At 55.6% G+C, this 27221-nt stretch overlaps 3 protein-coding genes across 5 annotated transcripts; 1 reads left to right on the top strand and 2 right to left on the bottom strand.

Moving 5' to 3' along the window:
- Nucleotides 1-319: 319 nt before the first annotated feature.
- Nucleotides 320-10234, bottom strand: ASH2L (ASH2 like, histone lysine methyltransferase complex subunit). Of its 2 annotated transcripts, XM_068421352.1 has the most exons (17): nt 10090-10234; nt 9266-9335; nt 8201-8346; nt 7396-7484; nt 7002-7096; nt 6779-6874; nt 6460-6555; nt 6159-6234; nt 5490-5507; nt 4035-4128; nt 3487-3704; nt 3109-3276; nt 2559-2752; nt 2259-2351; nt 1844-1942; nt 1464-1523; nt 320-927 (listed from the first exon to the last, which is right to left on the bottom strand). In XM_068421352.1, exons 1-17 carry the CDS (start codon nt 10230-10232, stop codon nt 820-822), a joined length of 1863 nt encoding a protein of 620 aa, XP_068277453.1. In that variant the 5' UTR covers nt 10233-10234; the 3' UTR covers nt 320-819. The 2 variants fall into 2 exon arrangements, with proteins under 2 accessions (XP_068277453.1, XP_068277454.1); XM_068421353.1 differs by lacking the exon at nt 5490-5507.
- A 1325-nt stretch (nt 10235-11559) lies between these two features.
- On the top strand, nt 11560-13343 carry NODAL (nodal growth differentiation factor). The gene is made up of 3 exons (XM_068421534.1): nt 11560-11836; nt 12300-13093; nt 13191-13343. Exons 1-3 carry the CDS (start codon nt 11560-11562, stop codon nt 13341-13343), a joined length of 1224 nt encoding a protein of 407 aa, XP_068277635.1.
- Nucleotides 13344-19185: 5842 nt separating this feature from the next.
- EIF4EBP1 (eukaryotic translation initiation factor 4E binding protein 1) lies at nt 19186-25641 on the bottom strand. 2 transcript variants are annotated; one of them, XM_068421575.1, is made up of 3 exons: nt 25430-25641; nt 20965-21135; nt 19186-19594 (listed from the first exon to the last, which is right to left on the bottom strand). In XM_068421575.1, the coding sequence occupies exons 1-3, from the start codon at nt 25575-25577 to the stop codon at nt 19563-19565; spliced, it is 351 nt and encodes a 116-aa protein (XP_068277676.1). In that variant the 5' UTR covers nt 25578-25641; the 3' UTR covers nt 19186-19562. The 2 variants fall into 2 exon arrangements, with proteins under 2 accessions (XP_068277676.1, XP_068277675.1); XM_068421574.1 differs by having other exon boundaries at nt 19186-19597.
- Nucleotides 25642-27221: the final 1580 nt, after the last annotated feature.

The following is a 27221-nucleotide window of genomic DNA, read 5'->3' on the forward strand; positions in this document are numbered from 1 at the left end:
AGGAAAAGCCCACCTGGCTGGAGAGGCAGGAGGACCAGCACATGCTCAGTGGGGTGAACGCAACACTTAACCTCAAAATTTTACTCCCTCCCTTCCCCAAAACACAAATGCAGGACTTGACTTAACCAAAAAATTTTATTCCCTTTTCCCCTAGAGGAAGCAGCTCTAATTTATTTTTCCTGTACAGACACACACAGTGTCAAATTTTATTTATTCATTCAAAGCAGTGCAATGATGGGCAGGAGATCTTCAGCTTGAGGTCTTGTTTTGTCTCGTGGGATCTCTCAAGTGTTACAAAGAAAAAAACACCTCACAAAAGTAAGAGTTAAAGGCTTTATTTTTAAACTGGTTTCCAGTTTGGGGGGGGGGGAAAATACACTTTGGACAGCAGCCCAAATTTGAGTCTTGTTACAACACAATCCTTCTGGCTGGAAGCTGTTGTCCACACACAGCTGAGCAGAAGTGTCAATGTTGCTTCTGGAAGTGACCAGAGAGCAGGTAGGTCCAGCTGGAGCCTGCTCTCACTGCACAGTGACTGTCACAGCACATGAGAAGTTACCTCAACACAACACTTGCTACACTGTAAAGGTGATGGAGACTCCAAGAGATGCCCACAAACAGCACAAAACATAACAGAACTGCATTCACTGAGACTCCAGCGTAGTGGTAGAGCATGAATCTTCAGCAGGTAACAAATATACAAACACCTGCCCTCAAGAGCTGCGTTGGCTTCAGCTTGTTTGCTCGTTGGCTGATCGCTCTGAGTGATGCATGTTCCTGTAGAATAAAAACCACTTGACTGGATACCCACTGTGTCGTTTATGGCTCCCAGGGTGGACTTCGTCTTCCATCAACTTCTGTCTCTACGTGATACAGTACATCTGCCAGCGTGTGCTCCACAACAGCACCCCAGCCCATGTCACTCATCTGCAAAGGGAACAAAAGACAGTTCAAGTCATGAAGTCCAGGCTCAGGACAAAGGGTGACTAGCCCTGTTGTACAGCATTCCAGGACTGTGTCCCTCCTTAAAACATTAGTGGGGGGGGAAAAAAATTTCCAAGTGTTTCCTTAAATAAGAATTCAGCCCTCAGCCTCTTTTGTAAGTAAAAGTAACACGGGCAGAAACAGGGACTTCATAATCTGTCAAGAGGAACAAGACAGTATCTACTATTTAGCTACATTTTTAACTAAGTTTTTGTTAGGCTATCATCTGTCCTCAAAAGATTTTTAAATACAATCCTTTGGCCTATAACTATTCAAGTACAAAGACTGAAAAGGACAGATACAGGCTTGGTATAAATCAACTCCTAACAAACACCACAATAAAATCATAGAATGTTTTGGGTTGGAAAGGACCTTAAAGATCATCTCGTTCCAACTAAAATCTCAACCACCTTTTGTTTAAATACTGTGAGGCTATCACAAAGTGTGGGGTTTAAAAAAAAACTTCAGTTATTACTTACTGGACGGTAGGTGATATCTCTAGGCGGATACTTGAAATATGGCCCAAAGTTTATAGAAACCTGTGGAAGACACATGTGTCATTAGATCCAAAAAAATCCAGGCAAATTTCTTTAATCTTCAGTCCTCACCCCCTCCAAGTCCTGAGCCTAGCTGCACCCCATGCAAGAACACGTGAACAAACAACCTTGGCATAAAGGGAGAGTGTTTGTTCAGCGGGCTGGTAAAGTTATATCACACAAGTGAGCAGCTGAGCTACTTCACTAAAATCATTCCTATCTTTCCTCTTCACTTGCTTGACAGGCTCCAGAGTGCCCACACTATGCATTACTAAACCAATAATGGACTCTCTGAAAGGTAATTCCTAAGATGTGTTACTTACTGTGCAGCCTTTGTACAGAGAAATGGCAGGAAAATAAACTCCTTCAAAGATGTCTTTAAAGGCAATTCCTTGGCTGGCACCATTCTTGAAGAATATTATCTGTAAAGAAAAACACTTAGTTTTTCTTCATTGATGCTACATTTCATGACCTTACTTGTGAACTACAAAGCAATCCTCAGAAGGCAGCTTAACCTATGCTCCCCTTTACCTGATGCCAGGCAATTACTTAAGTTTCACATTTATTGTTGTTTTGTTTTAATAAAAGCATTCTGTTTTTTGATGAAAAACTAATGATGATCAGCCTCCCTTTGTGCTCATTAAATGCAAGTGATTAATACCTACAATAAGCCAGTCTCAGCAGGCTCTCCACTCTTCCTGAGATTCTGTGTCCACCACCAACCAACACTGAACTGACCTGGCTTCCAGGCGCTTGCTTCAGGCTCTTCTCTGCTTTGTCCACAAAGTCCTTCTCTTCAAAGTACAAGTAGCTTTTGAATTTGATCAAAGCCTGAAACATTAGAAAACAACCACTTCAGAGGTAACCTGGAAAAACTGTTACCTTTAGTGACATATTAAAGAACGGCTAAACCACAGTGGTACCCAGAGGTAGGGTGGAAAGGATGCTCTCAAAGGGGCAAAAGTGAGCCTACAGCACCCTGTTTCCCACTCGCCCACCTAGCCAACACTTAATCCAACAGTGAACCCCACACCTCACCTTATCTTTGTAAGTGTCAGGCAGTGACTTGGCAGTCTCAGTGTCCTCTGGAAGACTGATGTAAAATCCCAGTACATCACCCTGTCCATAGCCCGATGAATAGTGTTTCCCTATCGACTGGTGAAACTTTGTTCCCTTTTTGCTGCGCCAGGAGTAACTGAACTTGTCATATCCCAGAGGTGCCTGGAGGTTCCCTGTGGAAACCAACATTTCTTCATGAACACACACAGCGTAGCAGGAGCACCTCTGTGCGTCCCACTCCAAGTTTGGAACAGTAATTACATTCAGTTAACAAACACGACTGCCATTAGTACAAACACATCGACTACAGCGTTAGGCAAGGCCAAGCATGCAACAGCATAAAGGGTCCATCCATACTGCAGCTCTGCACAGTTTAGATCACCCACAGAAAGAGTTTCCCCTTAAGAAAATCAGTGAAGAAGTGGGCAAGCTGAATATGACTTATCCTCGTTAATCTAAATTACTGGGGAAAGAAACACAGGAACCAGTTGGAATCCACTGCTAAGAAATATTCGGTAAAATTATTTACCTAATGGCTGTGACCAGCCTAACCTGGCAGCTGTGTCTGGAGGCATCTCATCCATGGATATTTCAAAGTACCACGCTCCTTTCCGCACGCCGTGCGAGGCTCGTACCATCGAATAGCCCTTCTCGCCGATAACGGTCAGCCGGTCATCAGAGATCTTTAGCTGAGGAGCTGCAGCAGATGAGAGATGACAGCAGTTAATTTGTGATTTCTGATGTGTGGCGATGTCAAGGGCAAGCAAACAAACAGAAGGGGATTTAATATTTGCACCTCTTAAAGCAATTATGTCTGCAACGTCAGTAGCTGGTACCATGTTACAGAAGCTGGCCCCTCACAACAAAAGCTGGCTGTACAACTCACATACGCTTACAAGCTTTGTACCTCGGTCGTGCAGGGCCAGGAGGACCCGTTCGTACAGGCAGGCTCTGTAGAGGTCCCCAGGAATGGGCTTTCCTGCCCAACAGTCCAGCTCCAGTTTTTCTGGGTCGGGCGCGTGGGGGTCAGGCTCAGCCAAGATGTAGCGATACCCATCTTTGTTGAAGGGGTGCTCCAACGGGTAACCGTGGGGCGGCAAGCGCTGAGCAGAGAACAGCGGGTCACTGTGAAACACAGAAACTGCAGGTTGGGACCTCATGGTGGCTACGGCTCGGTCACAAGGCAACCCCAGAGAGAGCTGCACCTGCACACTGCTCTGCTTCCAGAAGAGTCCGTGCAGAACGAGCACATACTCCTCTATCTCAAACACCTTCTAGCACGTGACCCACCAACAACATCACAGGGTTATGGTGCGATTCCCCATAGTTCTACCATGGGCAGAGACACGCTGGAGGCAGCTCAAGGCACCAAAAGCCAAGCTGTCCCTCTGACCAGCGTACCACACCTTGCTGTGGGTGCTCGTCACCGTGCCACCCCACCACCTTGCCCCTCACCTTCTGGTTTTCTTGGCCGTTCCCGTGGTCCCTCCGTCCTGCTGCTTGCGCTTCGCTCCCCGTCCCTTCCCGCTGCCTCCGGCGGCCATTCCCCCTAACACACAAACCACGGCACGTTAGGCGGCTGATGGTCAGAGGGAGCCCGTGGGCGTGGAATCTCCACAGACAGAAAGGGGCAGAGCAGCCAAATTAAAACCAGTTCATGAGCTCAAGCACCTTCTTCCACAGTTACATGTGAAACAGACTTTATTAAAAATGAGCACAGCAAAACCCAGAACTTTTACGTAGCTTCTAGTCAACTTTTGAAATGTCTAAACTTAGAGTGGAAGCAAAGTGAGCTTTATCAACTACGTGAGCTCAGCTCAAGCTTTTAGGGTGAGAATTAAGAATCTTTTCTGTCATCAAAAGATCTACAGGCAGCAGCACTGTGATCTGCTCCGAAAGCATCATCATTGGCTTCCGTGGAGATTCCAGCCACAGGTCAAATTTATTCCTGCAGAAAACCCAACCTACAGCACACGCTGTCTGATTTTAAGCAGTCATCACCCCAGTGATGCTGGAGAAACGCTCTGACATCCATAAGCAATAAGCACTTAACGTTAAATTTCCATCTATAAAATAAAATACACCCAAGTTGAGGAAAACTGAAAAGCAATAGAGGTGTTTCTCTCCAGTGTTACCAAAATGAGGACTACAATTGAACAGCGTAACATTTCAGATTAGAGCTCTCAATTTTCACTCATAAATAAAACTGTAGTACAGGAAAAGCTACATGTCATACTGATAATAGTCAGATTAAATTTAACTTTTTAATACATTAAATTGTATATGCACTTTATCATTACGCTATTTCAAAAAAGATCACTATTGATTTACAAGGAAAATATAGATTTTTTTATGTACTGCAGATAAACACCTTTACGAACCACACTCTGTGTTGTAACTAAAAATATAGTCAGCTTTTAAATTCTCAGCATTCCCCTTACAGTGTAAGGGACTCAAACCACTGAAGGAATACCATATTCTGCACAAACATGACATGATCTCAGCTGCACTCACTCGTTTCAGTGCAGAAAAACATTTAGGCTCTCCAGTTTGCCATCACTTATTTGCTTAAACAACCACAATATCATACCAGCTCACAGATTCAGTCTGCTTATTTAGGCATTACGATTTAAAACTACAACAGTATCAGGTCAAATCGTGCAAAGTAAAAATAAACATAAGTGAAAATAAAACTTTAAACCAGTCAAGTGGGGCAGAATATGATAATTAAAAGCTTCTAACTGCTAAAGATTAAAAAGTGAAATTGTTGTTTTGTATTAAAAGTATTATTGCAATCACATCAGGGCACGCTTTTGATTTTAAATTGACTTTAGCTTCTAAGATAACTGAGCAAAAAAGCTTTGCAGACAATAATACTTAAGTTTTAGAAGCTGAAAGGTAAATATTCACCTCCCAAAGAGGCTCCACCTGTAAGAACAGAAGTGGCACCACATATTTGTCAATCTTCCAGAAATGAACTAGAAAACAACCAGTGCATGAAATGGAGACAACACAGCCTTAGATATCTACAACCCTGTTGTAAACAGCCCCAAATACCTCCTGTTAGGTACTATTTGAATGTGTTTAATATAGAACAGTGTAGCCTTGCACACAAAGAAATGTCACGGGCAGTTAGTATGACCACAGTAACATTGCTGTAAGTAACCTCAGTCAGCTGGGCAAAGTTGTCAGCACCACAGTAACATGGAGCAGTGTTTATAAGGAATAACATGTACTTTCCCCAACTACTTTCAAATCTCAGGGTGAGGGAAACAGGAAATCTGAATAATACAAGTAGGTAAATTAAAATCATTACGGAAGAAAACTGACAAGCTCAGCCTTGCTGCACAAGTCTTGATTTAGCTGGCTGTCATGAAGAAAAAAGTTGAACCTCCACAGGAAGGTAAAATTAATCTCTCTCTATAGAAAGGCACGGTGAGAATGGCTGAACATAATAAGCATAATCTCAGTTCACAGGACAGGTTTAACTGGACGTAACTGCACAGACGCCCAGCCACAGGACTGAGAAAACACAGCTTAGTCCCAAATATTCAAACACCACCTGATTAAAGAACTTGCCATTTAGGTTCCCACTTGTGGATACAGCATTGTTCTGCTTCTGGTTATCATATGCAGGACCAATATTGGCAAGATCCTGAAAAAGAAAAAATCTGATGTATAGACTGGGTCAAACTTGCCTGAGCAGGGCACTGCCACGCGCTGGAGCACTCCAACACGGGGCTTGGCACAAGGCAGGCTCGTGCTGTGACTCGGCTGAGTTTGGCTCACTTGACTGAGCGCAAGCCACCAGCAGAAAGAGCCCCCGCTCCCTCCTCCCAGCTCCCCATGGCACACTTTCCTTCCGTCCCTAATTATGTACCTGGTCTAGAAGCCCAAACTTTGGGTAGTCTTCTTCTGGGTCTTTACTCCCTGGGTCTGGATGCTCTTTCACCAAGAATACATCTCTTTCTTTACACTAAAATAGAGGAGTTTAAGTTACACAGGGTAAGATCATCTCAAGTTCATTAACAAGTGTTTAAATGATACTATTTACTATTAATATGTAGCATATCAGCTACATAAGAAGCGTTAGAATCTTCACCACGCAGCTCTAAGTCCAGACCTCAGCAAACACAAAAGTCAGACAACTGTATCACTTGCAGATAATCCTCTCCACAAATTTAACTCCGAATACTCACCATAGTTTTGACAATATTATTAGGCCAAGTCATTTTCCCAGGTCTCTGTCGTGTTGTCATACACTCCCAGTATTTATCAATAAATGGGATAATGTCCTGTTAAAAAATAAAACTGCATCTTAACAGTGTGGGTCTGAAAGTCTCGCTGCCAACAGCTGTTTGAACTTGCTCTTCTTCACTGATAGCTTACGTAAATCCATGACGACTTCCACTACAGCCATACCTTATCTTTGGAGAACATTGTTTTCGGGTGCTCATCTTGTGTCCTCGACTGCCACGTTAAGTTGGCCAGAGCACTAAGGCACATTTCCTTGAGATCTTAAAAACAAAAATACACCAGAGCTGGAGTTACACTTCACGGGGAAGATCAAACATACGCTCATGTACCTAGTGATTACTACCCACACAGCATCCAGGCTGTCTTGAGTAACAGTAAGTTATAAGTTACTTATAAGTTACTTTATTTTTAGAAAAAGCTGCAAATGCCTGTTGCTAATATGGAATTGTTTTGGTCATTTTTGAACAGTTGCAGCAGAACCCTCCCACCACCTTTAGACAGAATGAAGCCTCTAGGATTATCTTGCACAAAATTTCAGCCAGGGTGGTTTTATACTTACTTGCTTGTTTTCTTAAGAAATAGGTGTTCCCACTGTGATGGCAAACATTGCAATGGAAACTGTAGTTGGTCATGAAGGGCAGACACGACCTGGAAAAGAGCACGTGGATTTGTAAGTTCTGGTGTACGCCTTCCTTACTCCATCAGGCTAAGAAATTAATTATTCTCTCTCTCTCCAAAACCAGAAACATCTTACAGGTTCAGTAATATTTTCATCAAATTAGGTTTAGCATGGGCAACAAGAAAAGCCACAAAGCTCTGGAGAAAAACATAAGCAAGATAAGTGTCATCTTCTTGTTTTAGAGAAGTCCTGAAATTCATTCAGCAAAAGAGACAACGATCCAGAAGCTCTGGACAAGGAGCTCCACCTGAGCCAATTAATTAATTTTAATTGGAAGTCTAGAGTACTTTTTAGGGACACAATACAACCAAACACGTTAAGTTTTTAATAATTCTAAAGTCAGTCCCACGTAGGTTCCAGAAAGTCATTTGAAATCACTTTTCCCTTACAGGAAGATTTTACTCTTTGTTTGCACCAATTGAAAGTGCCTGTTGAAGCCCCCTCTGCCTCTGAGGCACCGAGTCCGAGGGTGGCTCCGACAGTCCTGAGGTCGGACAAGGAGGTTTTTTAAGGCTGAAATACACGAACACAAAGGCTTCCTGCTGCGCTGGGTACAGCTTTGGTTACTACAGAACACACTGGTGGCCAAGCACCCAAGGACCCAGACCAGCTCCTGCTCCTCGGGAATTTACACTCTAAATATTTCCATTTTTGCTAACCAAAGCCTCCCGCAGAGCTTACGCACGTGGTGTCGATGCCAAACGTGTCTGCTGTGAACCACTTTGTACAAATGCCACACTGCAGCTCTATCTCTCCGAGCTGCCGCCCGTTCTCTTCGTCCACGGAGCCTGCCTGAGCGTCCAACACCTCGGAGTTGTCCCCGGCAGCTTCCTACAAGCAGAGCAGATCAGCAAACTTGGACTGGCTTAAAGACTGACTGAACCAGACAGGAAAGAAGTTTTGTGCAGTAACCTGTCAAGACAGGAGAATTTAGAGGGAATGAATCTTTTTTCCCCTAATATGCAGCCATGCTGTGAGCGAGCTGCAACTATTTTGTAGATGCAGTTCGTTAGAACTTGTCAGATGGGTGAGGATTTCATTTCTAAAATAATTCCTTAAAGAACTGAAGCTGGACCTAGCAGGATAGAAAGTCCTTCTTGTCTGAACCACAGGAACACGTTCAGATTTTGTTTTTTGAATAACTGCCTTCTCACCTTCTATGTCTTCATCTTACCCCTGACTTTGCACCCTTAGTTTTCCAAGATTGCTCATTAGTGCTAACACGTCAGGCATTGCCAGACACCTATTTGTTAAACAGAAACATTTTATCTTATGAAAAAAATTCTACACTTGCCCCTTTTCTACACCACGTACAACCTGTGGCAATCTTATACCTTTGCACCTCCCCTGTCACCTGTGCAAAGACACCAGATTGCTGCCAAACAAGAATCCTTTGGGGAAATGTGCTGGTGGTGAGGGGAAAAAAAAAACCACGAATGGGAGAAGGGAGAGGACCAGCCGTCTGGTGAACAGGTACCCCATGGATAAGCCTCAGCCTCAGCCTGCCACGACCCCCAAGAGGGAAGGACAACTCCAAGCCCACGATCCCGAGCGCTCGCAGCCCAGCGCACGCTCCACCCCGGCGGCAGCTCTGCTGTGGGACAAGCAAATTGTGGCCTCTGCCGGCAAGGGCGGCCAGGCAGGGTCCTGGCCGAGGGGCAGCACGTTCAGCTTTGGGCACTCTCATGTTCTCTACCTGTGCCAGCCCTGCGGACCGGGCCTCCCCCAGCGAGACCCCACAGCCACCTACCAGGGCGTCCTTCCCGTTGGTGGACTCGGTCTCCAGAGCTGCGGTGACATCGACCATGGCGGCATCCCCCCTGCGAGGGCAGAAACAAGTTTTGAGAGGCGTCCCCACCTCTGCCCTGCCTAACCGAGGTTATGACCAGCCTGGCATGGACTGGGGTGGCCCGGTGCAGACTGGGGCAAGCCTGGACTGGGGCAGCCTAGCCCTGGGGCCTGGCGCGGACTGGGGCAGCGTGGTATGGACTGGGTTGGCCTGGAGTAGACTGGAGTGGCCTGGCCTGGACTGGGGTGGCCTGGTGCACACTGTGGCAGCCTGGCCCTGGCCTGGACTGGGACAGCCTGGTGCAGACTGGGACAGCCTGGCCTGGACTGGGGCGGCCTGGTGCAAAGTGAAGCGGCTTCGCCCTGCAGCCTGGTGCAGACTGGGGCAGCCTGTCCTGGGGTGGCCTGGTGCAGAGTGGAGCAGCCTGGCCTGGACTGGGGCAGCCTGGCCTGGACTGGGGCAGCCTGGCCCTACGGCCTGGCCTGGACTGGGGCAGCCTGGCCCCTCCCGAGCAGCACGGTCCGGGAACCCTGGGGCACTCCCGGTGTCGCTGGGGCAGAAGGACCATCTGGAACCCCATGGCTTCCCGGGGGAGGGGGTAGGGACCCCCCCCCGGTACCCTCACGGTTTCCAGGGTAACGGGGGAGGGGGGGAAGGGGAGGAGGGAAGGAGGGGGAAGGGGACCCCCCATAACCCTCACGGTTTCCAGGGCTGGGGGGTGCGTGCGTGTGGGGGGGCTTGGGCCTGCGCCGGCGGGCCGGGCCCGCGGGCAGGGAGGGACATACCCAGTCTCAGCGTCGGTAGCGCCCGGTTCAGGCGGGGCCGGAGGTTCCGCGGCGGGAGGGTCCGGGCCGGGCTCCGCACCCTCGGGCGCAGGAGCAGCAATTCCGGCCGCGGCCGCCGCTGCCGCCGCTCCCGCTGCCGCCATTTTCACCCGCCGCGCCGCTCTCGCGAGAACTCCCGGCTTCAAAGGGCAACGCCACAAGCTCCCTGGTGGGCCCCACCACGGGCGGCGGGCGGAGCGGCGCCACCTGCCGGCGGCCGCCGGGAAGGACACGGAGGGGGGGAACCGTGACGTCACCCTGCTCTGCCGTGACGTCACGCACGCTGGGGGTAGCACAGCCCCCCCAGCACACGTCCCCGCAGAGCAGGTCCCGACCCCCGTGCCCGACAGGGTGGGGGGGGCCGCCCGCAGCGCCCGTGGGCCCCTCTCTGACCCCGGCCCCACGCCGGGGGGTCCCGCGGGAGGGTTTAGCACGTTTCCCCCTCGGAAAGGGGCAGCGCCGCCCCGGCAGCCGCCGCTCCGCGAAGCCCCCGCGCTGGGAGGGCCGGCGGAGGCGGGGACCCCCCCGCCCGGCTCCGCGCACCCCGGGGCCGCGCACAGCTGAGCCGCGCAGCCCTGTGTCCCCGCGGCCGCTCCCGCTCGCTCTGCGGGTTCACCCCCCGCACCCCTCTGCCCGGCCCAGCAGCACCCCTGCCCCGGCCGCACCGGGTCCCCCCTGCGCTGCTCCTCGGCGAAGACCCACCCGAGGACGCCGCCGTTCCCCCCGCGCTGTCCGCTGTCACCCCCCGCCCCGCACCCAGCAGCACGAGCCCCGCTGACCTGTCCCGCACCCTGTGCCCTCCCCCGGTCCCGCTCCGGACGGCGCTGGGAGGGGGGGAACCCACGGCGGGGCAGACCCCCTGCCTGGACGGGGCTGGGGGAGCGACGGGGACCGTGTCCACGGGTACCCCAGGCCCTGGTCCCTTCTCCGAGGAGCAGGACAGGATTGTGGGGGGTGCCGGGGCCACCCATCCCTGGGGCTCCCAGGTGCCGGGCAGTGCAGAGTGCTGCGGACAGCAGTGTCCCCGCACAGCGCGCGGGTGGCTGTCCCCTCCCCGGGAGGGCAGGGTCGGAGAGAGCCGGTGATGGGGACGAGCCCAGGAGGGATGGATGGAGAGAGGGACGGGGAGGAGGAGAGGTGGGGAGATGGAGGGATGGAGGGGGGAGGCAGGGATGGAGAGAGCTGGAGGCAGGGAGGGAAGGGTGGGGAGACGGAGGGAGGGAGGGAGAAAGGGAGGCACGGGGGAGATGGACATGGGGAGGGATGGCGGGGGGCAGACGGGGGGCGGAGGGGAGGGAGGATGGAGATGAGGATGGAGATAGGGACGGAGGGCGGGCGGGAGGGGGCTGCGGGGAGGGGGTGCCGGGGCCACCCGGGGCGGTGCTCGGGGCCGCTGTACAAATAGGGCGGCTGCGGGCGGCCCCTGCAGCCATGCGGGTCCCGCTGCGCTCCGCGCCCGCGCTGGTGCTCTGCGCCCTCGCCCTGCTCGGCCTGGGCTGCGCACCCACCCGCGCACCGACCCGCGCACCGACCCGCGCACCGACCCACGCACCGTCCCGCGCACCGACCCGCGCACTGACACACGCACCCACCCGCGCACCCACCCGCGCCCCGCCGCGCTGCCCCGCGCTCATGCTGCAGCTGCTCCGCACCCCGCCCGCCCCGCTCCGCGCCGCCGCCGCCGCTGCCCTCAGCCTCTCCCCGCACGGTGAGTGGGGCCGCGGCCCCGAGAATCCCTGTCCTGGCACCCGCTCTGTCCCCAGGACCGGCACCGTCCCCGGGACCGGCACCATCCCCGAGCATCCCTGTCCTGGTACCCGCGCTGTCCCTAGGACCAGCTCTGTCCCCAAGCATCCCTCTCCCCGCGACCAGCATCATCCTCGGGCATCCCTGTCCAAGGACTCACATGATCCCCAAGCATCCCTCTCCCCGGGACCAGCACTGTCCCCAGGACCTGCACTGTCCCCAGGCATCCCTCTCTCCGCAGCCAGCACTGCCCGGTGCTCTCGTTGGGTCTCAGGGGTCGGGGTGGGTCCGGCTGCTTTCCCCCGGCCCTCGGGGCCCCGCGGTGGGGACCGTGCCCACGGCAGCACGCGAGGGCACCGTCCCCTCCAGCGCCGGCACACCCTGGCAGAGCCGACGGTCCCCTCACTGTGCCCCTTGGGTTTCAGGCTCCTTGCAGAACGGCTCCCGCTGGGCGCTCTCCTTCGACATGTCCTCCCTCTCCAGCAGCCAGGAGGTGAGTCTGGCCGAGCTCCGTGTCCGCCTGCCCGGCCGCTCCCCAGCCCACAACGTCTCCCTGGACATCTACCACAGCCGGCGGCGGCGGTGCCGGGGCGGCGGGACCTGCGCCCACCAGCTCTTCCTGGGCACCGTGGCTGGCAGCCCCTCTTCCACCCAGGCCTCCTGGAAAGTGTTTGAGGTCACCAGCCTGCTCCGGTCCTGGCTCCACCAAGCTGTGGTGGCCCCTGGGCACCACGGTCCCACGCAAAGGGAGTGGTGGGAGGCGAGTGGGTCAGCCACCCCGGCCACCGCTGTGACACGTTTGCCCACCTCAAGCAACAGTGGCCACGGGGAGCCCTCTCTGCCCCAGGACGTGACAGACGGAGTCCTGCTGCTCGTCTTCTCCAGGGACAAGTCTCCGGGAGAGCACAGCCTCATCAGGACAGCGGAGACCTCCAAGCACGTCATGCGTGACAGCGGCTCCCAGGGCGTGGGGACCCGCCGGCATCGCAGGAACAGGAAGGAGAAGCAAAGGATCAAAGCGAGCGACGCTGCCGCTGCCGCGCCGGGAGAGGAGGGCAGGTCCTTGTGCAGGAGGGTGGACATGGTGGTGGATTTCGAGCAGACCGGCTGGGGCAGCTGGATCGTCTACCCCAAAAAGTACAACGCCTACCGGTGCGAAGGGCAGTGCCCGTCCCCCGTGGATGAGACCTTCAAGCCCACCAACCACGCCTACATACAGGTAAGAGGGGTTTGCTCCTCCGCTCCCCCCGCGGGCCCCCAGCCCCACTGGCCCGCGGCAGGGGGTGATGCTTTGCCCTTCCCGTGTCTCCCCGCAGAGTTTGCTGCAGCTCTACAAGCCCAACCAGGTGCCCTGCCCCGCCTGCTCCCCGGTCAGGATGAGTCCCCTCTCCATGCTCTACTACGAGAAGGGCGAGATCGTCGTCCGCCACCACGAGGACATGATCATCGAGGAGTGCGGCTGCAACTGAGGCCAGCTCGTCCCCTGCCACCAAGGGGCACATCCCTGCTCAGAAAGTGTCCCCGAGGACCGGCCGCCCAGCCCACGACCAACGCGCAGACCGGGGCGTCGCTGAGCCCCCGCCACCTCTGCATCCTGCGTGCCCACGGGCTGGCGGAGCTCTGGCTGTGCCAGGGGAGGAGCGGGGTGCCCAGGCACGAGCAGCTCCGCAGCACTGCGGATCCGGGCTCCACGCAGGGAAGGCCATCGGGCACCTCCCTGCGGCGCCGGTGGCAGCACCGAGGTGGTGGGTGCCGAGGTGCCAGAAGCCGGTGTGTGCCGGGGCAGCCGAGGGCTGGTGCTGCTCTGCGGGGGCAGGAGCCAGGGCGCAGGGCTGGAGCCGCGGCAGCATCGCTCTGCCAGGACACTCTGCCTACGGCGGTGCTCCCTTTGCCCACGACTGGCATCGCCAGCAGCTACGGGCTCTTGGTGGGACACTGCAGCACCGGTGTCCGACCACGCTGAGGATCTGCACCGTCGGGATTTTCCATGTCTCTTAAGACTTCTATTATATTTCTATTAAAGCTCTGTCAGATTTCTGTTACAACAAGCCGAGTTACTGTGTCAGCCCAGTGTTCAGAGCCCCCAGAGAGCAGTAGCACGTGGGCAGCACGTGGGGTTTGTCTCAGCCTGCTCCTGCCCCGGACACCCAGGCTGAGCGTGGCCGCAGGAGGAGCCGGCTGGCAGCAGGCAGGAGGGCAGCGACCTGCATCACACACGCTCCTCGCCCAGGACCACGCTGGGAGCGATGCAAAAGGTGGACCTGGGGCTCCCACACCCCTCTCTGTCCATTCATCAGGAGCCAGAGAGGGTTTGGATGGGCAGGAGAGGTGCCCCTGGCAATAAGGCAGTCCTGGGGTAGGTCTCGGGGGGTCTGAGTCCCCCCAGCCCTCCTACCTGCCCTGAACATCGTGGCTCATGTGCTGCTTTCCTCTGTAAAACCAAAGCTTTCCCACTCTCTGGGTGGAGCGGTAGTGAAAGGCTTGTGGTTATAGAATTCATCAATAAATTATGTATTTTAAAAACGCCTGGTGCACTCTGCTGATTTCCACAGCCCGTTTCTGCTGTAGGACGGTCTCTCAGGGTACGATTCCCCCCAACTCTTTGCACATCTGCAGCACCCAGAGGCTCTCCCTGCCCTGGGACGTGCCTGCAGCCCGCTCCGAGCTCCGCTACCGCCCGGCGTCGCTGGTTTTGCCACACGGATTGCTGGCAATGCCAGGGAACACCCAGAGCGGGTGGGCTGCTACCGAGCAAGGGGGTCCCCTCGAATGGTGCAAAAGATGCTGGGCTGGCAGCGGTGCGGGCTGTCCCCATCCCTCCCCTCCTGGGAGCAGCAGCCCCGACTCCACATCCCGGCCCAGCCTGATTATCCCCAATCCACATCCCAGCCGGCGGGTAAACAAAGCGTGTCTGGTTCCCCCCTCTCGCCCAGACCCTCCGAGGGCTGCTTACATATTCCGCTGGCCGTCATTAGAGGGTCATTTGCAGGAGCTGTCAAGGGTGGGCAGGGAGGCGTGGGGCTAACCCCTGGCAGGAGGCACAGAAATGCGGAGATCGGGGCTCCTGATGAAATAAAATTAGATTTTTTTGCCTCTTTTCACCCAGGTTTGCTGCTCCCGCTCACAAACTGGTGTCCCACCAGCAGTGAAGCCGGGAGGTTTAACGTTCCCACGCTCACCAGCTCCTCGCGCCCCCAGGACCCCCCTCATCCTCCCCAGCCCCCCCGTCCATCAGCTGTATCTTTGCCATCTCTGCCCCTCCGTCAACCCTGTCTGGAACCCAGCAGCGGGTTCAGAAGCGGTGGCGGGGCAGGGGGAGGCAGGCGGCCGTTCCCTGGGAAGAGCCGGGTGGAAAAATAAAGGCTGAGATTCCAGGGCTGTAAGGAAAACATCAAAGTGTGGACGGTGACAGTAAAGCCGCACCACCGTGCTCCGGAGAGGTCTCTGCTGGCCAGCCCGGCTTTGCCAGGCTCGGGCTGGGAGCGGAGAGCTGACCCCGAGCAGAGCGAGCTCAGCCTGGCCCTTCTCCTGCCCCAATACACACCAGCTGCGGGACGGAGGGGGCCCGGACACGCAGGACCACGAGGCGGGGGGACAGCCCCAGCCTTGCCGCGGGGTCCTCTTGCAAGCCTCACCCGGGCAGAAGGCACCAGTTCCTGCACCAGTTCTGCACCAGTTCCTGCACCAGTTCTTGCACCAGTTCCTGCACCAGTTTCTTGGTGGGAGTTTTGCTGCAGAGCAGGAGCCCTGCCGCGAGCGCTCGGGCAGTGGGGCATCTCGTTGCCCTCTCAGAGGTGCTGGGGAGCTGGCAGGGTCCCTGCTTTCAGAAGGGCTGGCTCAGCTTTAGCATCCTTACGCCTTGATGTGGGAAGGACGGAGCCTTCCTGGTTCAGGGAAGGTTTTCCAGCAGGAAAAGCTCCCTGGCCGCAATGGGAGCGCTGCCCACCCTCGCTGCCAGACTGGGATGCAGGCAGCGACTGCTCGGGGAGCACCAGCGCGTGGGGCAGCCTCAGCCCGGCTGGGATGAGGATGAGGAGCTGCAGCCCTGCCTGCCTCCCAGCCTCCCTTGCCCCGCTCGGGGCCAGGCCCTCGCAGCCCCTACGCTCCCTCCCCGAGCAGGAGCAGCGTTCACTGCGCTGCACCCGCAGGGGCTGCCAGCAGCACGCTGTCAGGTTTGCTTTGGACGCACGAGGAAAGAGCGAGGGAGAACAAACACATGGAACAGGGCTTATCAAAAGCCCAGGGTAATATTTGCCAAACGGTGCATTAAGGCACCAGCTGGGGCAGGCACTATTGTCCGCCCCGTGACCAGGACGCGGAGCAGGACGCAGGCACGCTGGGTGTGCTGCTCTGCCCCGCTCGAGACAAAAAGGGGCAGGGACAGAAAATGCAATGACAAAGCCAACGCTTGTCCCTCGGACCTCCCCGGAGCATCCCAGCTGTGCGAGGCAGCCACCCACAGCTGCCTCCCCTCCCGCCGTGCAGCCGCAGCCTGCGCTCGCCCCTGGGCTCAGCCTGGGGGAAAAGCAAGTGCCAGGCGAGGAGCAGACTGGGGAACGCTGAGCTGCTCCTTACATGGCAAGCTTGGAGCACGAACACGTGCAGGAGATGGATCCAAAAATGCCCGTCTGGAGGATGCGGCACTGTCTGGGGGTGTAAGGGAGGGAGGTGAATGGCAAAGGAGCGGAGCAGGGGATGCTGAGACCACGCGGCCCCACGCCACGGACGGAGGAGCTCAAGGCACGGGCTTGGCACACATTGCACCAGAGCAGCCGCACACGAGGGCCACGTCAACGCACCACGCGTTCACAGCTCTGGCAGCAACAGCCCATGGCCCCGGGGCCCCGCTCCGGGAAGGCAGCAGGAGCCCTGACCCTCCCGGACCCCCTCTCGCACCTGGCCGGGTGCTTCGCAGGGTGCTCTCCCTCCTCAAAATTATCGGCTACGAATCGCTCTCGGAGGCACCTGGCGCTTTGATGCTCCCCCCAGATCTACATAAGCACACAGATACCGATGCAAAGCGGTGGCGGGCACGGACAAAATACTTAACACTTCAACACTTGTTCCCCTCTAGCAGGGGGGTGGGAGGGAACAGAATTTAAAAGCGCTGCTTGCAATAGCTGACACTCGCCCCGAGAAAGCCAGGTGGTGGCTTTTGTACCAGCACAAACACCCGTCACCGCGCGCTCCCGTTCTGAGGGTCAGAAACCCACAGCAAAAAAAAGCAGCAGGGCTGAAACCAGCTTGTTTCTCCCCAAAGAGCTGCCTGGACGTGCAGCCCCGAGCTCGGGGTGGCACCACGGCGGGGGCAGCTCCGAGGCGGTCCCAGGACGGTGCTGGCGCCCTGGTCAGCCGGGGTCACCGGCACCACGTCCCCCACCAAACCCTCACCCCGGGGAAGGGAGCGGGCGCAGAGCGAGTGCCAGCTCTCACGGCTGCTTTGCCAACAGCTGCCCTTGGCCACGTCCCGCTGTACCGTGCCAGCCCGGTGCCACGGCTGGGCGAGCCCAAGCCACGCGGCAGCCTGCCAGGAGGACGAGGAGGTGGCGGGGCACGGGGAGCTGCACAGACCCCTCTAACATTTCCAGTACTTTAAAAGCAGATAAAGTGGGTGTTACAGCTGAGGAGGGGTATTTCAGGATGGGGTTTCACCCCTCTTACTCTCCTGCCTGTAGAGGTCCTCTCCCAACGAAACCGCTTTGCCAAGGTCACATCAATGCAGCTCCCCGAGAGGCAAAGCCACGATCACAAACATGTTGGTTAGGACAGAGCAGGAGAAACCAGCCCCAGCACTGACTGCACAGAGCTCATCACTGCAAACACCCCACAAGCCTGCCGTGGCTTTTTTAGTCTACCCTAAAGCTTCGGATAAATCAATCTCAACATGATAAGTTTCCTTAAAACCAACTCTGCTGCTGCCCCCCCCAGAAAACAAAGCTGGAGGTTGCTGTGACACGCGGTGACCAGAGCAGGAGGGCTCTGAGGACACGTGGATCTGAACTGCTGCCCAGTGCTGCCAGCAACAATCAAGTAGTGCCATTTCTATCCAAAAATATGAATTTATCAAGCCCGAGAAGTCAGGGGAGCTGCAGGTCACAGCACATACTCCAGCAGCTCCTCCCCAAACACGCATCGTAACAAACCCCAGCAACTGGTACAAGTTGCAAGACGGATAAAGTGACACCCGAGGGCAATAAATTTGAATCTGTTCCCATTAAGGTTTCAGAGAAACGTTTCATCTTATCTTAAAAAAATGCAAGTTTATCTGCAGCCAACTGCTTTGCCTCTGGTTTCTGTTACTCATTATTAATGGTTTGCATATCATAATGCCACAATTGAGCTTAATTAGCAGATATTTAAATGCTATCTACCACGACTGATTCGGACAGACGCTCATTGTCTTTTAGGAAGTCTGAGGTTCAGGTCGTGCCCTAATCCGCATTCTCCCCCTTTGAGGTGCCTCAACCATCAGCCCCAGCTCTAAATCGGTAACACAGCAGCACATTGGAGACTGCTCTGTAATGCATTTATTAAACTGCTGGGACTAGAAATGCAGATACTTGCTCTGACAGGCCAAAGCTGAGCCCTCCCACAGTAAAACTACTTTCTCCGATGAGAATTCCCCTCTCAAAACCAAGCAGACTTATTTCCAACCTCCCCGTTAAACCCCTCTCCGTTCCAAAGGTCAATGTGGTCTTCATCTTCACCCACCAAGTTATGAATAGGAGGAACAAGCGTAAAACAGCATGAAAGTTTCAGCATGGATCAAAAAACCCAGCAGCAAACATCCTAGTTGGGCACTCACTGGCACGCTGGAGGAGATCTGCTCTTCTGGGAGGTGGGAACAGCAGCGCAGAAGCTGGAGGCTCAGGCTTCTCCCTGGCAGGGCAGGAGAAGGCAGCTCCCAGCCACAGACCCTCTCCACAGTGCTCAGCTACAGGTGGCTCCTCAACCCATCTCAGCAGCTCCCCGAGCCCTGCCCCACCTCAGGGATGGTGAGAAAAGGACCTCCACCACCCACACCACAACCTTGCAAAAAGAACCATCTGGAAACACCCAGGGGACAGTTTGTGCTAACTATTTCTGGCAGGAGACTCTGAGCACACCAAAGCTTCCTGCAGTGACCAGGTGTTGCATGGGGGACGTACACAGATGTTCTGCCAAGAGGGCTTAAAGCACCTCAGCCTCTGTCTCTCCAGGGAACCCCCAAGCGCAGTGTGTACCTGGAGGCCATACATGGAAGCACCCAACTGATTTTTCTGCAATAGGTTGGTGGTTTCCCACTGGAACAAATAAAAGACAGAAGCCGTATTTATTGCATTGATCTCCATACCAGGAGACTCAAAATGATTTTTATTTCTCCCTTATATTGCATTTCTGTAACTTTTACAGTATTAAAATGATTAACGAAAGCATAAAACTGGAAACAAAAAACAATCATTGAGAGTGTCTCCTCCGGCACTCCAAGGCCCATCATCAGCAGGGGCTGCGCTGGCGTTCGCACCCGCGCGGAGAGGCCGAGGCTCGGCCCTTGGCACAGGACACGCTGTTCTCGGGAGGGGAGAAACTGCCGTTCCCAGGAAGCAGGAAGGCACTCAAGGCGTGGGCTGCTTTTAAGCCTGGCTGGTGGGAATCCTCAAGACAAGGTCCTGGTTCTTCACTGGATAAGCACTCTCAGGGCACGTGCTTTAGATGTCCATGTCAAACTGCTCTTCCTCACCTGCTGAGAGGGATGAAAAAAGCCACAAATGAGTCCTCAGAGTTTCACGTTAAATACAAAATATTTTATTGAAGAAACAACTGTCAGCTGTGCTTCAGAAATGTGGCAGTTGGACTTAAAAGCTGCATTCAGGCACCAAGTTGGATATGAAAACCATCTTGTACAAGCGAAATGTAAGCTCTGTCCATAGAGGGGATCTTACTCGCAGACAGACAAGAGCAGAAGTAGAGAAGATGCCCTTTAAATAATTTATATCTACCCCTGGATTTCCTCGTAGAAAGGAATGTAAAGAATAATGTTGATGACAGTCACTGGTGTAAACTTCTGTTACCAGAGACACAAATGCCCATTTCACAACGTGTTATCCCCACAGCTGCTACCACAGCTCACAGGATGCCAGCGTGAGCAGCCATGATCTGTTCCTGAAGACAGGGCTCCTTTGGAACGGCCACAGCCACGCTGGCATCCAGCACTTCAGTGTGCCAGAGAGCCCAGGGAGCCACTAAAGGTCACAGCAGTGTGTAAGAAAAAACATTAAGCAATATTGACCCTGGAAAGATTTTGCTTAGAGTGAGCATGGGAGCCAAGTAATGAGCATTCAGATCTTTATTTTTAGAGAGCAGATAAATAATCAGACTTGGTAGTCTCAGGTTGCTTCAAGCAGCAATCTCACATAGCTTTAAAAAAACCCATCCAACGCTTGCTCATGCTGCTACTACGGTGCCTTCAGTTCAGTGTTGATGTGCACAAAGCATCCAGGCTCTGTTCTCCTGAAGACTGACCCCTGCCTTGCTGTGTTACACCTGCAAGCTTCTGCTGAACCACCACACACAGCAACAGACCCCGGGTACCTCATACATCCAAGCAGGTATCACATCCCAGCCACATAAATTGAGCTCACTCGTACACCAGAAGCCTCCACATCAAAAAAAGGCAGAAGGCATGTGCAACTCAGCTGATATTAAAAACCCCAAGCAAATCCTACTCTGAATTGTAACCTGATCATTTCCAAGAGTGCAAAGCAGCTGCAGAACGGTCCAGGATACAGCAAGGCAGCAACAGCTGCACCCACGCTCTCACCACAGGACGATTAATGCAGCAGCAGTTTCCCAAATGCTGAATTAATGAGAATTAAGTGATTATAACAAATTACACCTCAGTAACTGAGAAAAGTCACATTACTGGGGACCACAGCAGAACCTAATAACCCTGGGAACCTAATTACCTAGTAACATTAAGCACACTTTGATTTTGCAAGAAGTTATCAGAGCATTGACCACAGCTCGTCGGGATCTCCTGGCTCCAGCCCATGTGTAAACTTTGGTATTTCTAGGAATGAGCAGGGCACTGGGCTTTGTGTGTGCACCCACCTGCGCTCGCTTTCTCATCGCAGTTCTGGACATGGTTGTTCTCAATCTTCAGCTCCTCCACATTTGGGCTGGTAACCCCTGGAATGTCCGGAAGGTCCGAAGGTGGTGTCTTGGCGACCGGAGAGTTGCGGCACTCCATCAAAAACTTACGGTCATAAATAATCCTGGTACCTGGGGGGGGACAAGAACCCTGTTAGTTTTCAGCATTTTGATGCACGAATACAGCTGGGCCAGCTCCACAGCCAGATGTGTAAGCATCAGCAGGAGTCATTTAAAATGATATCTACCACTTAGCACTTACTCTGTTCATTTTATGCTGCCTGACAAGGAAGCCAGGCACCATTAACACTGTATTTGCCAAAAAAGGTACGAAGCATCAGGTACCCAAGTAACAGCTGGTGCTACCAGTCTGCTGCATGGAGGGGACACGACTGCAAAACCCAGACTGATGCTGCATACAATAGATCCAGCCCCTCCTACCAACTCAAGGTCACACCACCACCCAAAGGAAACAGAATAAATTTAAATTTCTGCACATAAACACAACCAAGTTGTCCAGGGCTGAGAACTGTAGACAGACCCAGGTGTACATGTCAGGCAACAGGACGTGGCAGTGTCTCCTCATGCCACGCTGAACATTGCCCAGCAGAAACTCCCACACAGGCGTTTGCATTGGCACACGAGGTGCTGGCTGTCCTGCACGGTCACAGACACCTTTCAAAGTGCAGCCGACTCTCCCTGCCCGACTGGGACCCTGCCAGCTCGGGCACATCACAGCCAGCCTCCACGGGAGCAGCAGAGCTCGGCTCCAGGCACAGACTTCTAGGAACACCACTGGGCTGAACAGCCCGTTCCTTAGGAAGGAATTGCATTGGAAAAAGCTCAAAAACCACAGGCAGAAAAGGGATCCCTCCAAACAGACCGCAGCCTTAACCCAGGGAGTGCTGAAGGGCAGTTTCTTTCCCCAAGAGGAGGCCTGCAAACCCCTTCTCTGGGTCAGGCCCTTACTGCTCTGCTCCTGTTCCAGCAAGGGGGAACGGCAGCTTCTCCTTGTGTACTCCCTGAAAAGCATTAGCTGAGAGTAGACACGTGCAGGGAAACAAGCTCCCATTAACATCTGTCCTGGAACACTAAACTGTTTATTTTGAAGCATGCCTATAAAATAATGTGGCTGGATATCATGTTTCAAGAACATTCTGCTAATGAGTTTCCAAAACGCTGGAAACCTCTTTTCACTAAAAGATTTTGAGCTGTCTCCCTCAATCCAAGGGGAGCCCAAACCCAGCTCAGAGCTGTGCTCTAGCAGTTAACTGGGTTCGAGGAGGCAGGCGGCCAGTCTGCGAGGGAAGTGTTAAATTCCTGGGAGGCTCACAGAGGACAGGGCTTCCCAGAACTGCTGCTCGTGTACCCAGTATTGGGAGCACAGTTCAGGCAGACAAGAGCTTCCACGCCTGGTTCATGTTCCTCTGACAGCCCCGTGCCCAGGGCTTACGAAAGCGGACACCCCGCAGGACACCCTGGCTGTCAGCACACACAGCCCGAGGCCATAAACGGGCTCCATGCAAAGAGCCACCCCCTCCGTGGCCGTGCCAGCAGCACCAAACTCAGGCCCAGAAGCCAGAGCCAAGCTCTGCTCGCCCACATCAGTCCCATGGTGGGCTGTGCCACTCCCCTGCTGCCAGGATCAGAGGGAGAGTGCTTTAGAGCCCTGCAAGACACGACTGCCTGCCCTCCCAAGATGGGCCCCTTTTATCCAAACTGCAGTTTAGGATGTCACTTCTGGACATTCAAAAGCAACTTGCCCAAGGACTTCATCCCAGTGCCACGCACAGGGAAAAACCTTAGGAGGAAGAGCCGGTGTATTTGACCACAAGCAGCAAAGCCAGACCAGAGTAAGGGTAGATCAGCTTTTTCGTTGACACAAGTGCCTGACGACTGGCAAAGCGAGTGCTCCCCTGCTCCGTCCCTGGCCTGGCCGTTAGGTGCCCACAGCTCAGCGCACCACAGCCGTGGAGCAGCACCTTGCCCAACGCCTTCAGGCGCCCCGCGCTGCTGCTGTGGGTTTCCAGCTCTGGCACCGAGCCCTTTTTCCATCACTCACATCCCCAGTGCTGCCAACAGCCAAAGGGGTGACTTCAGAGATCACAGTCCTCAATTCTTCTCCAACATTAGTCAGAGGTTTTGCGTGACAAACTTGATTTGCTTCTTTCTTCTGATTCTTCAGATTTAACCTACTGTTTTGCAGGAAATCCCAGGCTTTCATCAGTGGGTTATGCATGTTGAATGTTTTCAACAAAAGACCTAAAACAAGTGCTTCTGAAACTCAAGATTATTTTTACAGCAGTCAGGATTTACACACAAAGGAACAATGCAGAAGTATTCTGCCTGAATCAGTGGATACAGGGGTAGCAGAAAACAGATGAAGAGAGCACGGCCCAGGAAGCAGAGAGGCTCTCCGAGTCCAGGCTGGCCTGGCCCCAGCACTCTTTAAAGTGACACTTCAGTGCATTAATCTGGGGAGTTTGCTGCAAAATGTATTTATAATTGTTTTCATGAGCTTTTCCAGACTCTGCAGGGCAAGGAATTCTTTGCAGACCAGCTGACACCGCCCCCTCCCCAAGTCCTTCAGGAGTTTTAAATGATTCCTTCTTTTAGCACCCCAGCCCAACACCTGAAGGCGAACAGCCAGTGCTGGCAGCTGGGCCCCGGCAGCACAAGCTGTCCCCAAACAGGCTGGGGACAGACCAAAGCACCCCGCAGTCACAAGAGCGCCGTGGATCTCGCCAGGTGTGCACACCCTAACAATAAACGCCGTCCGTGTTTCTCCTTCATGCTCTAGACATTCATTAACTCACCACCAGAAACAAACAGCTGATAATCCTGGAAGGCTCATTCCGCTGCACAGCAACGTTAATTGTTTCTGTTGTGTTACTCAGGGCACATGAATATAGCTGAGAAAGTCATTCCTATTCTCCCATCTTCTATAGCATAATTGCTGCAAGTGCTATTTGAGTACTCCAGTTATTTGCTGCTTTCAGAGAAGACAGAACATATGGCAAAAATAAACACAAAAACCTCAGTTCCCCAACCAAGCTTTTCTTCACAAGCACAAAAAAACAAGTGAGTCAGCAGTGCCCACTTCCCCCCTCGCTCTCAATTTTAACCCCTGCCACGTTGTGTTGTAAAGAGACCAGCGGGTCCGAGCGAGGAACGAAACCCCATCCACCGCCTCCCATTCAGTTTGTTCTTTTGGCTGAACTTCAAGTACAGTTTCATCATTCCTGCTGCTCCTGTTGATCTTTTATGTGGCAGCACGGGGGGAAAAACATTCTTAAAGATACGGAAAAAATTATCTCAAACCACTGATCAGCGGGAGCGCGGGCAGCTGCCACAGCTGGAAACACACACCCCGATGTGGTGCCCAGTGTCATCATCTGGAACAGCAGCCGCTTGTCTCGCCAGCCAAACGACTCAAAACAAACAGACGTTCGAGCAAGCGGGGCGGACACAACGCCTTGGGGATGGACGAGCCCTCGAGGGACCTCTGCACCCTACGTCCCTGCTGCAGCACGCAGGGACAGAGCACACGTTAGGTGCAGCTGGGAGAACTGCCAAGCTCACGGGCTGGGCACCTGCAGCCCCCCCACAGCTAACCCCCACAGCCCTTTTATTCTTATTATTTCAATATCAACCCCTAACAGACACGGCCCCTGGCAGCTATCGGGGCTGCACAGCGACTGCAGCCAAGGAAGGGGGACCAACCCACGGCCCTTCTGCGGCACTGTCAGAAGTTACAGCGACTTGGGACAAGGGGAAAAAAAAAAAAAAAGGCCCCGGGGTTTACTTACTGCCAGAGGAAACATCAAATATCAGAGATTAGAATTAATAAGTAACCCAAACTGGGGGACGGGTTTGCTCGCTGCAGGGCTCCCCAGGAGCACAAACAGCAGCCTCGCTTCTCGGCGCAGAACCCAGGCGGGTGCTGTTTCACCCCGGGAAGGTGGGACCCCCCCCGGCCCCCTCCTCGTACCTCGCAGCGCAGCCGTGGCCGAGCTCCCAGGGCAGACCCCGGCCGGGGAAGGGCCCCCCGCTGCCGCCAGCACAAGGGGCTCCCAGGTCACCCCGGCAAAACCACTCCAGGTCAGAACGCCCCACGCAGCCGCTGCTCTACCCAAAGGGGGGTCCCTGCCCGCACACCCCCCGCAGAACGAGCCCCCCCCGCTACCCCTACGCCCCGCAGCCAAACGGGGAGCCCCCCCCCTCCATACCCCCATCGGGGTCACAGCCCCCCGAGTCCCCACACAGCCCCCGGGCAAGGCAAGGGCTCCCCCCGCCGCTTCCTGCGCCCACAAGGTCCCGTCCGGTTCCCACCGCCAAGCCGGAGCCGCCCCCTGCACCCGAGGGGCTCCCGCTCCAACGCCCCCCCGCAGGGAGAGGCCTGCCCCGGCCCCGGCCCGCCGCTCACCGCCCGGCGTGGTCCCGAAGACGGTGCCCCCGGGCGTGGTGCTGTAGTCCCCGGGCGGCAGCGGGGCGCCGTCGGGCAGGGCGAGACGCTTGCCCGGACCGGGGATGTCGCGACTCGGCGTCTGCTCCTGGCAGCAGCGGCCCGACATGGCGCCGGGACCGGGGCGCTGCGGCTGCCGCCCTGCCCGCCCTGCCGCCGCTTCCGCCCCCGGCCACGCCCCTTCCGCCGCGGGGCGCGACGGGAAATAGAGTGGGGGCGGGGCAGGGGGCGGGGACTGGGCGGGGGTTAGCCTGAACAGGGGAGGGGATTGGGCGGGGCCGGGACGAGGGCGGGGTTTAGCATGTGCAGGGGCGGGGCCTGGGAAGGGCGGGGACGTGGGCGGGGTTTAGCCCGGGCAGGGGCGGGGATTGGGCGGGACCGGGGACGAGGGCGGGGTTTAGTCCGGGCAGGGGCTGGGATTGGGCGGGGCCGGAACGAGGGGCGGGGCTCCCGCCGGGACAGCGCAGGCTCCGCAGGGGGGCGCTGCCACCGCTGCCCCCGCCTCCTCCCGACGGGGGTCCCAGCGCGGCCCCCCGGGGTGCCCCCCCCCCGGCTCGGTGCCCCCCCCGGCTCGGTGCCCCCCTCCCGCCCCACGCGGGTTGTGCCGCCGGGGTGGCCGCGCCGGGAGGCCGCGGGTGGTCCGGGTGTGAGCCCTGCGGGGACAGCTGTCCGCCCGCCCGGGTGACAGACCCCCGTCCCAAATGGCTCTGCCACCTCCGGGGGGGACAGGGAGCAAACGCGGAGAGCCGGGGGGGACCACACAGCGCCTGGATACGTGTCCGGCACCCCCCGCGCCGCGTCCCCGAGGGGTGTTGGGATGTGCCCTGAGCAGGACCGCTCCGGCGGGGGCTGCCCGGGCCTCGGGCAGTGAAAAAAATAGGGTTTTTCTTAAGACTTTTTTAAATAAACGATTTAAAGAGCAGCTGAAGCGCCGAGAGGGACAGCGGGGTGGGTCGGACTCGCTGTGTGTGAGCCCCGGGCTGGGCGTGTCAACCCCGCTCCCCCCAGCAGGACCACCCCACTCACACGTGTGACGAGTGCCAGGACCTCAGCCCTGCCTGCTGGGCAGAGGGAGAGGGGCTCCCAGGGCTTGTCAGAGGGCTGGCACGGCCGGGAAGGGGGCAGACCCCCACACAAGATCCAACACGCAGAGCTCAGCTGCCGCACGCCACGCCGGACCCCAGCCCAGGGCCTGCAGCCGGGCACAGCCACACCAGCACCTCGCTGCCTCCCTCCTTCCCCGCCTGCTGCGACCCACGCCAGGCTTGGGCAGCCCCGGCCAGCCATGGCTGAGCCAGCTCCCACGGCCCCCGACCACTGCCCCATGTGCAGGGGGACAAAACCTCAGCCCTGCGGAGCCGTGGTCCAGCCCCGGGGTGCTGGGTGTCCCGGGGGGGCTCCAAGCCCCTTCTCTGGGACAGCATCTCTGTGACCAGGGCAGGGGTCTCCTGCCAGGCTGGGGGATGGAGAGGGGCACTTCAAGGGGTCTTCTCCCTAAGGACCCCCAGGACTCAGGGCAGGCTGCGGTGCCCCCTGAGACCCCCCAAGACCCCGGGCAGGCTGCGGTGCCCCCCGAGATCCCCCGGGACTCCGGGCAGGCTGGGGTGCCAGGCAGGCAGCCCTCGCCCCGTGCTGGCTGCTGAATCGATTACCGGGCACGGGGGCAGGAAAACAACATATCCGGCCGTGCCGAATGACATCAGCAGTGACCCCCAACCCAGCGAGGCGTCCACGGCCATTTCCTCCCCCTCCT

This window comes from Nyctibius grandis, chromosome 33, assembly GCF_013368605.1.
Source record: "Nyctibius grandis isolate bNycGra1 chromosome 33, bNycGra1.pri, whole genome shotgun sequence".
Classification (NCBI taxonomy): Eukaryota; Metazoa; Chordata; class Aves; order Nyctibiiformes; family Nyctibiidae; genus Nyctibius; species Nyctibius grandis.

Bases quoted from the DNA above. Each gene is read 5' to 3' on its own strand.
- NODAL (XM_068421534.1), top strand. From the start codon at position 11,560: ATGCGGGTCCCGCTGCGCTCCGCGCCCGCGCTGGTGCTCTGCGCCCTC. The intron at 11,837-12,299 runs GTGAGTGGGGCC...CTTGGGTTTCAG, and splicing joins CCTCAGCCTCTCCCCGCACG to GCTCCTTGCAGAACGGCTCC. The intron at 13,094-13,190 runs GTAAGAGGGGTT...GTCTCCCCGCAG, and splicing joins CCAACCACGCCTACATACAG to AGTTTGCTGCAGCTCTACAA.
- EIF4EBP1 (XM_068421574.1), bottom strand. From the start codon at position 25,577: ATGTCGGGCCGCTGCTGCCAGGAGCAGACGCCGAGTCGCGACATCCCC. The intron at 21,136-25,429 runs GTGAGCGGCGGG...GTCCCCCCCCAG, and splicing joins CTTCGGGACCACGCCGGGCG to GTACCAGGATTATTTATGAC. The intron at 19,598-20,964 runs GTGGGTGCACAC...CATCCCTCTCAG, and splicing joins CGATGAGAAAGCGAGCGCAG to CAGGTGAGGAAGAGCAGTTT.
- ASH2L (XM_068421352.1), bottom strand. From the start codon at position 10,232: ATGGCGGCAGCGGGAGCGGCGGCAGCGGCGGCCGCGGCCGGAATTGCT. The intron at 8,347-9,265 runs GTAGGTGGCTGT...CTCTGCTTGTAG, and splicing joins CCAACGGGAAGGACGCCCTG to GAAGCTGCCGGGGACAACTC. The intron at 928-1,463 runs GTAAGTAATAAC...TTCCCTTTGCAG, and splicing joins GAGATATCACCTACCGTCCA to ATGAGTGACATGGGCTGGGG.